Below are 12,849 nucleotides of genomic sequence, written 5' to 3'. Positions count from 1 at the left end.
TTTTCAACTGGGATCAACATTTGTACTCAAAAGATTAGAAAATGCTAGCCTATGTACATGCATAAAATATTGGTCAAACCTAGATTACATATTTTTGCCAACATTTAGATAGAGCATTGGAAAATGCTGGCCTATGTACAACAACAACAACAACAAAGCCTTTTCGCACTAAGTGGGGTCGGCTATATGAATCCTAGAATGCCATTGCGCTCAGTTTTGTGTCATGTCCTCCGTTAGATCCAAGTACTCTAAGTCTTTTCTTAGGGTCTCTTCCAAAGTTTTCCTAGGTCTTCCTCTACCCCTTCGGCCTTGAACCTTTATCCCGTAGTCATATCTTCCAACCGGAGTGTCAGTAGGCCTTCTTTGCACATGTCCAAACCCATTTTGTGTACGTGTTGATGCTTCACTGCCCAACATTCTGTGCCATACAGCATCGCCGGCCTTATTTCCGTCCTATAAAATTTTCCCTTGAGCTTTAGTGGCCTACGACAGTCACACAACACGCCGGATGCACTCTTCCACTTCATCCATCCAGCTTGTATTCTATGGTTGAGATCTCCATCTAATTCTCCGTTCTTTTGCAAGATAGATCCTGGGTAGCGAAAACGGCCGCTCTTTGGTATTTCCTGATCTCCGATCCTCACCCCTAACTCATTTTGACCTCCATTTGCACTGAACTTGCACTCTATATATTCTGTCTTTGATCGGCTTAGGCGAAGACCTTTAGATTCCAACACTTCTCTCCAAAGGTTAAGCTTCGCATTTACCCCTCCTGAGTTTCATCTATCAATACTATATCGTTTGCGAAAAGCATACACCAAGGAATATCATCTTGAATATGTCCTGTTAACTCATCCATTACCAATGCAAAAAGATAAGGACTTAAGGATTGTTGATGCACAAAACCAGTGAGGACTTTGGTACAACAGAAAGTATTAAGTTTGTGATCTTCGCTAGATTGCTCTGGTCATTAGTGTGGATAAGTATGTAAATGGATAGAGACAGGAAAGCAAACACAAGATGTACATGGTTCACCCAGATTGGCTACGTCCACAGAGTAGATGAGTTCTCATTAATTGTGAAGGGTTTACACAAGTACATAGGTTCAAGCTCTCCTTTAGTGAGTACAAGTGAATGATTTAGTACAAATGACATAGGCCAATGACATAGGTTCAAGCTCTAGTCTTCACTTGCCTTATCTGTCTCATAGGTAGATATGGCATCTTCTCTGGAAGTACTCTTCCTCCATCCAGGGGTGGTATCTTTAACTGGTGGAGATGCACAAGGTAATGTATCAATTTCACTTGAAGCTTACTTGTAGTTTCAGGCTTGGTCAAGCGCGATACAAACCATGTAGTAGGAGTCCCCCAAGTCGCCGAGCTAGGGGATCTGCTGAAAGAGGTGACATACAAGGTAAACAATCAGAGCTCCAAGCAATCAGTCCCAAATCAGAAGTTTGATTTCGAGTTCCGGCTGATTGTTCTCATTCTCCCTATCTTGCAGGCAGCATGAAGGATAAAGAGAAGAAAAGGAGAATAGATGATATGAGATACTTTTGCTTTTGAAGAAGTAACTTTCCACAGGCTTATTCTTAAACTAGGCTGGAGAATTTTCTGGTTTCCTCTAGAGTATAAGGCCGACTGAAGAATTTGAGGGTCAAAACAAGTCCATTAAATCTAGAGTACGTTCGACCCTGCTGATATGGGATACTTTTGCTATTGACAAAGTAGTGGATGTATCGGCACGTGCTTGTCTCCACATGCTTCCTTGTATCTTTCTCACTTTCCCTATCTGTTCCTCAAGCAGATGTGGTATCTTCTCTAGAAGCATAAGATGTTGAAGATGAGTACTCGAGAGCAATGCCAGGTAAGTAATCAGGTAAGGGGTTCCAGGCAGTCAGTTCCTGATTAGAAGCTTGATTCCAAGTGCTGACTGATTGCTCTCTTTCTCCTTGTCTTGCAGGTAAGAACAAGGCCAAAGGAAAAGACACGGAAAAAGCATGATATGGGATACTCTTGCTTTTAACCTTGATGATATGAGATATTCTTGCTCTGGTGTAGCTTGTTTGCAGAGGGATTATCGAGGGGAAAGAAAGCTGAGTATTTCGAGAGGCTTCGTTGGAAGTGCCCTCTCAGATATGAGGAAAGGTTGAGCATTTTTGCAGGTCTGCCTGTCCGTTCAGGATGGAGGTCGACATATATAGGAGTTTCCCTAACAACAAGTAATAATGCTATTCCTTTACCCTGCTTGGTCAAGCACGGTAGTGGGAGCTACCAGCTTCACGTGTGTCAGAGCACTTTGAAAAAGTGGTCTGTGGTATCTGGAAAGCTGATGTTGCGTGTGAAGATTACAGACAAGCTTTATCCAAGGGGATCTGGCTCTCAAAGTTGAGAAAACGGTGCCTCTTCGGTTTTCGAATAAGCAATCCTGTCGGGGATCTGGCTCTCGAGATTCGGAGAACGGTGCCTCTTCGATTTTTGAGAGAGCAATCCTGCTGGGAGTCTGGCTCTCGAGATTCAGAGAGTGGTGTCTCTTCGATTTTTGCGAAAGTAATCATGTTGGGAGTCTGGCTCTTGAGATTCGGAGGACGGTGCCTCTTCGATTTTGGAGCAAGCAATCTTATTGGGAATGTTTTCTCGAATGTGAGTAAATGTTGGGCATGTTTGCTAGTCTACCTTGCCACGGAGCACAGAGGTTGACACATAGGGACTTTCCAATTATCCAACAGTGGTGCTGTTCCTTTACCCTTGTGGGTAATAATATGGTAGCTAGACCTTCAAAATTTATGTGTCTAAACTTTGTTAGTGCTGTTTCTTTGCTATTCTTTTACCCTTCTTGGTCATAGCGATGTAGTGGGAGCTGCAAGCTTCACGTGTCTAAACTTTGTCAGAGATCTTTGGCAAACTTATATGTGGTACCCATGAGCTGATGGTGCGTGTGGAAAGTGTATGATTGAACAGTAAGATTCACGTGCTTTCTACTTCACCAGAAATCTTCAATAGAATGCCCGTAATTTCAGCAAAGCTGAGTGTGCATGTGACAGGTGCTGATAAGGCTGAGAAAAGCAGGTGCCTCTTCGATTTCTGAGATCGGCCCTCGTGGTCTCTGAGCAGCCTAGCTTTTGAGAAAGTAAGCGCCTCTTCGATTTCTGAGATCGGCCTTCGTAGTCTTTGAGCAGCCCAGCTTTTGAGAAAGCAAACACCTCTTCGATTTCTGAGATCGGCCCTCGTGGTCTCTGAGCAGCCCAGTTTTTGAGAAAGCAAACGCCTCTTTGATTTCTGGGCAGGCGCCTCTTCGATTTCTAAAGCTCCGTCAAGTGCAGATTTTTATAGAGGCTGACATTAAGTTCCAAAGCACACTTGAATCTTCACCAGTAGAAGCTCCCTTCTTGCACTTCTAAGATCTTGATTTGTCCGACCTTTTCTCTTTTCAACACCTTTGAAAATGTCTGGCCCTTCCGACCGTCGTTTTGACTTGAACCTTGTTGAAGAGGCAGCCACGCCTTCTCCAGACAACATATGGCGCCCATCTTTCTTATCCCCTACTGGTCCTCTTACCATTGGGGATTCCGTGATGAAGAATGATATGACTGCTATGGTGGTGGCCAAGAACCTTCTCACTCCCAAAGATAACAGACTACTTTCCAAACGGTCTGATGAGTTGGCTGTTAAGGATTTTCTGGCTCTAAGTGTTCAGTGTGCCGGTTCTGTGTCTAATATGGCCCAACGCCTATTCGCTCGAACTCGCCAAGTTGAATCATTGGCGGCTGAAGTGATGAGTCTCAAATAGGAGATTAGAGGACTCAAGCATGAGAATAAACAGTTGCACCGGCTCGCACATGACTATGCTACAAACATGAAGAGGAAGCTTGACCAAATTAAGGAATCTAATGGTCAGGTTTTACTTGATCATCAGCGGTTTGTGGGTTTGTTCCAAAGGCATTTATTGCCTTCATCTTCTGGGGCTGTACCGCGTAATGAAGCTCCAAATGATCAACCTCCGATGCCTCCTCATTCTAGGGTTCTGTCCAGTACTGAGGCTCCGAATGATCCCCATCCGGTGCCTTCTCTTTATGGGGCTCTACCGACTGCTGAGACTTCTCCTAAGCAACCTTTGTGAAGGCTCCTTCTTGTTTGTTTATTTTGACTCATGTATATGTACATATTTGTAACTTATCGGAGATATCAATAAAAAAGCTTTGCTTCATTTCAACGTATTGTTTTAAATACACCAAAGCCTTCTTCACTGAGTGGGGTCGGCTATATGAATCTTAGAATGCCATTGTGCTCGGTCCTGTGTCATGTCCTCCGTTAGATCCAAATACTCTAAGTCTTTTCTTAGAGTCTCTTCCAAAGTTTTCCTAGGTCTTCCTCTACCCCTTCAGCCCTGAACCTCTGTCCCGTAGTCGCATCTTCTAACCGGAGCGTCAATAGGCCTTCTTTACACATGTCCAAACCACCGTAACCGATTTTCTCTCAATTTTCCTACAATTTCAGCTACTCCTACTTTACCTCGGATATCCTCATTCCTAATCTTATCATTTCTCGTTTGCCCACACATCCAACGAAGCATCCTCATCTCCGCTACACCCATTTTGTGTACGTGTTGATGCTTCACCGCCCAACATTCTGTGCCATACAGCATCGCCGGCCTTATTGCCGTCCTATAAAATTTTCCCTTGAGCTTCAGTGGCATACGGCGGTCACACAACACGCCGGATGCACTCTTCCACTTCATCCATCCAGCTTGTATTCTATGGTTGAGATCTCCATCTAATTCTCCGTTCTTTTGCAAGATAGATCCTAAGTAGCGAAAACGATCGCTCTTTGGTATTTCCTGATCTCCGATCCTCACCCCTAACTCATTTTGGCTTCCATTTGCACTGAACTTGCACTCCATATATTCTGTCTTTGATCGGCTTAGGCGAAGACCTTTAGATTCCAACACTTCTCTCCAAAGGTTAAGCTTCGCATTTACCCCTTCCTGAGTTTCATCTATCAGCACTATATCGTCTGCGAAAAGTATACACCAAGGAATATCATCTTGAATATGTCTTGTTAACTCATCCATTACCAACGCAAAAAGGTAAGGACTTAAGGAAGAGCCTTGATGTAATCCTACAGTTATGGGGAAGCTTTGGGTTTGTCCTTCATGAGTTCTTACGGCAGTCTTTGCTTCTTCATACATATCCTTTATAGCTTAGATATATGCTACTCGTACTCATTTCTTCTCTAAAATCCTCCAAAGAATGTCTCTTGGGACCCTATCATACGCTTTTTCCAAATCTATAAAGACCATATGTAAATCCTTTTTCCCATCTTTATATCTTTCCATCAATCTTCGTAAGAGATAGATTGCCTCCATGGTTGAGCGCCCTGGCATAAACCCGAATTGGTTGTCCGAAACCCATGTCTCTTGCCTCAATCTATGCTCAATGACTCTCTCCCAGAGCTTCATTGTATGACTCATTAGCTTAGTACCCCTATAGTTCATGCAATTTTGTACATCGCCCTTATTCTTGTAAATAGGCACCAAAGTGCTCTTTCGCCACTCATTTGGCATCTTCTTCGTTTTCAAAATCCTATTGAAAAGGTCAGTGAGCCATGCTATACCTGCTCTCCCAAGACTTTCCACACTTCGATCGGTATATCGTCTGGGCCCACTGCTTTTCTATGCTTCATCTTCTTCAAAGCTACAACCACTTCTTCCTTCCTGATTCGACGATAAAAGGAATAGTTTCTACACTCTTCTGAGTTACTCAACTCCCCTAAAGAAGTACTCCTTTCATGTCCTTCATTGAAAAGATTATGAAAATAACCTCTCCATCTGTCTTTGACCGTATTTTCTGTAGCAAGAACCTTTCCATCCTCATCCTTGATGCACCTCACTTGGTTTAGGTCCCTTCTCTTCTTTTCCCTTGCTCTAGCTAGTTTATAGATATCCAACTCTCCTTCTTTGGTATCTAGTCGCTTATACATGTCGTCATAAGCCGCTAACTTAGCTTCTCTCACAGCTTTCTTCGCCTCTTGCTTCGCTCTTCTATACCTTTCACCATTTCCATCAGTCATGTCCTTATATAAGGCTTTACAACATTCCTTCTTAGCCTTCACCTTTGTTTGTACCTCCTCATTCCACCACCAAGATTCCTTTTGGTGTGGAGCAGAGCCCTTGGACTCTCCTAATACCTCTTTTGCTACTTTTCGGATACAACTAGTCATGGAATCCCACCTTTGGCTAACTTCCCCCTCTCTATCCCACTCACACTGGGTGATTACTTTCTCTTTGAAAATGGCTTGTTTTTCTCCTTTTAGATTTCACCATCTAGTTCTTAGGCACTTCCAAGTCTTGTTCTTTTTTCTCACTCTTTTGATATGTACATCCATCACCAACAAGCGATGTTGATTAGCCAAGCTCTCTCCCGGTATAACTTTGCAATCCTTACAAGTTATACGATCCCCTTTCCTCATTAGAAGAAAATCTATTTGTGTTTTTGACGACCCACTCTTGTAGGTGATCACATGTTCTTCTCTCTTCTTAAAGAAGGTGTTGGCTAAGAAGAGATCATATGCCATTGCAAAATCCAAGATAACTTCCCCATCCTCGTTTCTCTCCCCAAAACCATGGCCACCATGAAAACCTCCATAGTTGCCTGTCTCTCTACCCACGTGTCCATTTAAATCTCCTCCTATAAATAACTTCTCCATCTGGGCAATTCCTTGCACCAAGTCTCCAAGGTCTTCCCAAAATTTCTCCTTCGAACTCGTATCCAACCCTACTTGAGGTGCGTACGCACTAATCACATTGATGAGTTCTTGTCCTATTACAATCTTGATTGCCATGATTCTATCTCTTACCCTCTTGACATCTACAACATCTTGTGTCAAGGTCTTGTCCACGATGATGCCAACACCGTTTCTCGTTCTATTTGTGCCCGAATACCAAAGTTTAAACCCTAAGTTTTCTAGATCTTTTGCCTTAAGACCAACCCACTTAGTTTCTTGTAGGCACATAATATTTATCTTTCTCCTCACTATAACTTCCACTACTTCCATAGATTTTCCCATTAAGGTTCCTATATTCCACGTTCCTAAACGCATTCTACTCTCTTGAACTCTACCCTTCTGTCCTAGCTTCTTCACCTTCCCCCATCCAATATGATCAAGGTACTTATTTTGTGTGTCCTGTGTAAAGTTGATAGGAGCATATGCTCCCAAACAACTTTGAGTGGAGTCGTTCGAAAAGAAGTTTCTATGGCCCCCTTGCTCATTTAACACTGCATCCGGGTGCCGATGGAGATACAGCGACCCTTGCTCACTTATCACTGTGCTCGGGCCACACAGCGCGCCACTTACGGGTGACGCCCTAGCTTTAGCGCGATTTCGTTCTGGATTCATTTTCATAAGGATTCGACGTAACTGAGGAGTGCCGGCTGTCGACTACCTGACGCCCTCTCCCTCCTCCTTTACCCGGGCTTGGGACCGGCAATGTAAGATAAACTTACACAAAATGCTGGCCTATGTACATGCAAAAAATATTGTTCAACCTAGATAATAGATCAGGACCGGTATTTACATACAAAATATTAGAAATGTTGGGCTAGTGCATGCAAAAAATATTCTCTAACCTAGATTAGAGAGATATTTACATACCAAAAAATAAGAGAAACGTTGTTGATGCATATAGATTAGAGATGCGAAAGTAACATCTGTTCAAAATGGATTCAATGTTCTTTGTGCAGCAAAAGGGACAGGAGAAAGTTGATAACCACATTTTTGATGATCTGAGATAAACAATATAAGCAAGAGTTGTTTCAAATAAGAAGCTAGAAAAAGACAGTGAGATAAAAACATTTGGCAACTATTTTTCATTAAGCATGTGCTAAGAATCTTAAATTTTCGACTGTAGTAAGTTTGATAGACAACTTCTTAAAAACTTGGTAAACAAATTTGGCCAAATTGAAGCCTACCCTGAGCAATTCCAGTTCGTACAGCCTCAAATCACCATCACCCAGACGAATGTTAAACATGAGAGAGAGAGAGAGAGAGAGAGAGAGAGAGAGAGAGAGAGAGAGAGAGCATACTTGCTAAGAAGTCACTGCAGCAGAACAATGGATTCTCAAAATTATCCGATTCTCAATACCATTTTCTCAAAAACTTGCATACAACAACTATATGCAAGTTGTCTGCAACAAACCGAAAAGATTTAGGTTTATTTCTTACCCAAATCCACCAATTTGAATAAAATCTCTGTCCACCAGTCTTGGATTGAGCACTAAATCTCTGCATGTTGTGCCAAAAAAGCTTCTCACCAGATTTGCCAATAATTAAAGCATTCATTTCACTGGTTTCGTCCTCAAGGACCAAGTTTAGTTTGTACCTGCGTATAAAAGTTTAAATTAGATAAGATTGATCATCAAAGATATATTTCTTAAACAAAGCCAAAGAAAACACGTTAAGAAAAATTGTTTAGTGTTTACTCTTTCTGATCAAGACATTTTGAAGATCAATTGATATGAAGTACGTGAAAAAGAAGAATGAAAACTTACGGAAGAAATGAATTTGAACAAATTATTTGACATAGTGGATCACCATTTGAGTAAATAATGAATGTCAAATATTTTTAATGAAATTAGTTTTTTAGCACTATTGTTTACATCTATTTATTTTGATTTAACATTTTTCATTTATATATTGACTACTTGAATCGGGATTTTGAGCATAAATATTCCACTGACCTGTAAAAAGTGGACCTAATCCTTGGGCATGTGGAAATACATCTAAGAAATTATTCCATCGAACGTTTTCTCCCCTGGATCCGGGAACAAACTGTTTAACTAACATATGCAATGAAAGACAAATGCAGAATCTAGATTTTTAAACCCATCATATGATAGAAACTTTGATTGACTAATATCAATTTAGAATTTTCCAATACCACTGAAGTGGGAAGCATAGATTTTTCATTTGTATATAACTATAATTAAACTGTTTCTATGAAAGACACCATTATGACAGCAATAATTTTAACCAATAAGATGGAATGGATTTCTAATTGCATAACATTGAGATTTAAAAAATTATTAGAACACCAATAATTGTAGGCAGTAAATTGTAACATGAGGCATAGGCCAAAAAGAAGAAATGCAAGAAATATTGTGTGCAATTGGTGATAAAAGTTAATCATAACATGTTAAAAAATTACCAAGGAGTTGGTAGCTGGTTTGCATGTTTTTGACAAATCAATTGCCCAATTGTTGGATCTTTGTGCATTTGTTTGGCACAGTTTAGGCAAGCACTGTACCACCAATCGTAGTGTGCGTCAAACTGCTTGACAGATTCTTTGCAGAGAAAGGTTTCGTTATGTAAAACAATTTAACAAAGACTTGTATAAGCAGGATAAATAATATAGATATTTTTAACCAAATGTGTCAACATGCATTCAACATTTTTAACAAAAGATAAACAGATTTAATACCTTGTACAAATTTGGATCTAAAAAAGCCAACTCTTTAATTGTTACCTTCTTTGCTGTCTGCAATATTTGAGCTTTACTGGCTTGTTTGGTAGAGGGTAGCAGTATTTTTAAAAGGCTCTGTGCATTTGGAAAAGCTGCAGAGTTTAAAATAGCACATTAGTTGATACATTTTGTGAGAGTAGCCTTTCTTGTATTGTAAGAGCATATAACATTTTTTTTTAAATAAATTGTAAACAAACTTACACTGATTTTATGAATTTACTTCCGAAATATCTGGATCAATGAAGAAAAGCAAAGAACCAATGGTGTTCAAGACTATCTTCCACTGTTTACAAACAGTGAAAAACAGTGCTTCCGAGTTTGGGTTTTAGTATATGTATAATTAGCAACATGATCCATGCCTACCCAATAAAATTCACAATGGCCCACTAACTTATATGTTTTGGTTTGGGCCACACTTGGAAACCATTCCCACTTAAACTTAACAAATTCTCCTTCACAAAAAATAGTGGTCTGTTAAAGGATACTAAACTTATCCCAACTCCCAACTCCAACTCCAACTCCGATTCTTCACTCGCCTTTCGTTGTCATTGAGGCATTTTGTCATGCAGATTCAATGCACCTGGCCATCCCATGAAATGCGCCTCAGCCCTTCCACATTCCTCAACTTTTCCAAGAATTTTTGTGCAGACTTTAACTTTATCAGGACCAGAAGCGTATCCTGCACTCCTTGCCCTTCTTTCTCCGCCGCCATGTCCACCGTTCCCACCCAAAACGATGTCGTTCCGGGTCAATCGGAGTCGACCCAGAAGACCCAGCAGTCTTTACAGGTATTACCCAACTTGTCATCGTTCCAATTTCATGGCGGATTGTTAAAGTATGTGGCTTGAATCGAATTGGGTGTTTGGGGATTTTTGTTATTTGGGAACTTACGCATGTAAAAACCTTCATTTTTGTTATATGGGTTTTGGGCTCTTTGATTTTCTTATGATCTGCAGTAGGATTCATTATGCAGGTTATGTTGGGATCCTTAACTTGTAGAATGATCCTTAAGCTTTTACCGCTGTACTGCAGATTGTAAGAATTGACTGCAATCCATCTTTAATCCTGCTGAAGCAAGATCATAATTATAATTAACAATGTAATTAGATGATGTACTTGTACCATTAAATATAGGTTTATCATTGGATAATGGGGTTATTAGATGCACAAGTTTAGTGCCACAAAGTCCAAAGGTTCATATTTTAACATCAAGTGAAGGAGTTGCTTGTTCTGCCAACTGCAAAACAAAACCATAAAAGTTACGATTGAGAATTACAAGATGACTACTAGTGATCCCTAATTAGAGTTTTAGGGAAGTCAATGCTGGGTTTTCCAGTTATGTTTTAATACAAGATGACTATCCTTTTATCTCTTTTTTCCGTTCCTTTTTCCCGCTTTATGCGCTTAAGTTTCATGTATACAGACTTAAGCCTTGTATTGTACAGTTTATTCATTTGTTCTTCTTCTATCTCTACGTCAGTGCGTGCTTGCATCCAAAAGCTTTTGGCATACTTGTAATGCTAATTTATTTTTACTGGGGGTCAGAGGTGACAATATCATGGGATGGTGATATCCAATTGAGATGAAATATAGGCGGTGGTCATGACTTATACCATGTGAATTTTGATGAGGCTTGTGCATAAAGTATTGGGTTATGATTGAGCTGCATTTGTAAATGCTGCTTCCCTGAATTGCTCTGCAGTTGCAGAGTTGAAGTCTTCCTTATGTATGTGCATTTTTTTGTCAGGTGGCAAAGCGCTTGGAAAAGTTCAAGACAACTATCTTCACTCAAATGAGTAATCTTGCAATTAAACATGGAGCAATTAACCTTGGGCAAGGCTTCCCCAACTTTGATGGTCCAGAGTTTGTAAAGGAAGCAGCAATTCAGGCTGTTAAAGATGGGAAGAATCAATATGCTCGCGGATATGGGGTTCCAGACCTTAACAATGCCATAGCTGAGCGATTCAAGAAGGATACGGGACTCGTTGTGGATCCTGAGAAAGAAATAACTGTCACCTCTGGGTGCACAGAGGCAATTGCGGCAACTATGCTGGGGTTGATAAATCCTGGTGACGAGGTTATCCTCTTTGCTCCTTTCTATGATTCATATGAAGCTACTCTATCCATGGCTGGTGCTAAAGTAAAAGGTATCACATTACGTCCTCCGGATTTTGCTGTTCCCATTGATGAGCTCAAATCCACAATCTCGAAGAATACTCGTGCAATTCTTCTAAATTCCCCACATAACCCTACTGGAAAAATGTTCAGTCGAGGGGAACTCAATGTGATTGCATCACTCTGCATTGAAAATGATGTGTTGGTATTCAGTGATGAAGTTTATGATAAGTTGGCTTTTGAAATGGATCACATTTCACCGGCCTCTCTTCCTGGAATGTACGAGCGTACAGTAACCATGAATTCCTTGGGAAAAACATTCTCCTTGACCGGGTGGAAGATCGGTTGGGCTGTAGCTCCGCCACACCTGTCATGGGGAGTTCGGCAGGCACACTCTTTTCTCACATTTGCTACCTCCACTCCAATGCAATGGGCAGCTGCAACTGCTCTCAGAGCTCCAGACTCCTACTATGTGGAGCTGAAAAGAGATTACCAGGCAAAGAAGGCGATTTTGGTCGAGGGATTGAAATCTGTCGGTTTCAAAGTGTATCCATCAAGCGGTACCTACTTTGTGGTTGTTGATCACACTCCTTTTGGACTGGAAAATGATGTTGCCTTTTGTGAGTATCTGATCAAAGAAGTTGGAGTGGTGGCAATCCCCACCAGTGTATTTTACTTAAACCCAGAAGATGGGAAGAATCTAGTAAGATTTACCTTCTGCAAAGACGAAGGAACTCTTAGGGCTGCCGTTGACAGGATGAAGGAGAAGTTGAGAAGATAATTCGAATGGTCGGTTAGAATAAATGGAACTCAAACTTGTAATAAGCATCTGAACGGAAGGGATCTTATTCCTGTGCCCTGCAGTTTGAAGCCATAGTTTTTAGACCTCTGTTAAATAAGATTATTTAGCTAAATAAGCTGTGTGGAATTTTATTTTGTTGAAACAAACAAAATCAGCAAGACGAGTAATGAACGGCACGGAGCCCATTTTTGTTGAAATCATGTTCATTTACTTAATAATTCAAAGAAAAGATAACAGCATGTTTCAAATTGTCAAATCAAGACAACTGAAGTCTAATTTCAAAAGGACGAAATGGTAGCAACGGTAATCAATTTTAATTCAATTAGAGTAATGGTCTCTTAATTAAAAATTCATGACCATTGATCTCTTAACTCATTAAAACGTGTAGTTATGATCATTTCCGTCAATTCCGTTAA

The 12,849-nt window shown here is 40.6% G+C and overlaps 1 protein-coding gene and 1 long non-coding RNA gene across 2 annotated transcripts; one reads left to right on the top strand and one right to left on the bottom strand.

Annotated features, from left to right (window-relative positions):
* Nucleotides 1-8,335: 8,335 nt before the first annotated feature.
* On the bottom strand, nucleotides 8,336-9,359 carry LOC114821701 (uncharacterized). The gene is made up of 3 exons (XR_003769442.2): nucleotides 9,202-9,359; nucleotides 8,735-8,808; nucleotides 8,336-8,376 (listed from the first exon to the last, which is right to left on the bottom strand). It is a non-coding gene; the product is annotated as an uncharacterized lncRNA (long non-coding RNA).
* Nucleotides 9,360-9,836: 477 nt separating this feature from the next.
* LOC114821499 (uncharacterized) lies at nucleotides 9,837-12,630 on the top strand. The gene is made up of 2 exons (XM_029093824.2): nucleotides 9,837-10,304; nucleotides 11,264-12,630. Exons 1-2 carry the CDS (start codon nucleotides 10,080-10,082, stop codon nucleotides 12,410-12,412), a joined length of 1,374 nt encoding a protein of 457 aa, XP_028949657.2. The 5' UTR covers nucleotides 9,837-10,079; the 3' UTR covers nucleotides 12,413-12,630.
* The last annotated feature ends 219 nt before the right edge of the window (nucleotides 12,631-12,849 follow it).

This window comes from Malus domestica, chromosome 15 (genome assembly GCF_042453785.1).
Source record: "Malus domestica chromosome 15, GDT2T_hap1".
In the NCBI taxonomy this organism is placed as follows: domain Eukaryota; kingdom Viridiplantae; phylum Streptophyta; class Magnoliopsida; order Rosales; family Rosaceae; genus Malus; species Malus domestica.
This window is presented reverse-complemented; position numbering and strand designations above follow the sequence as displayed.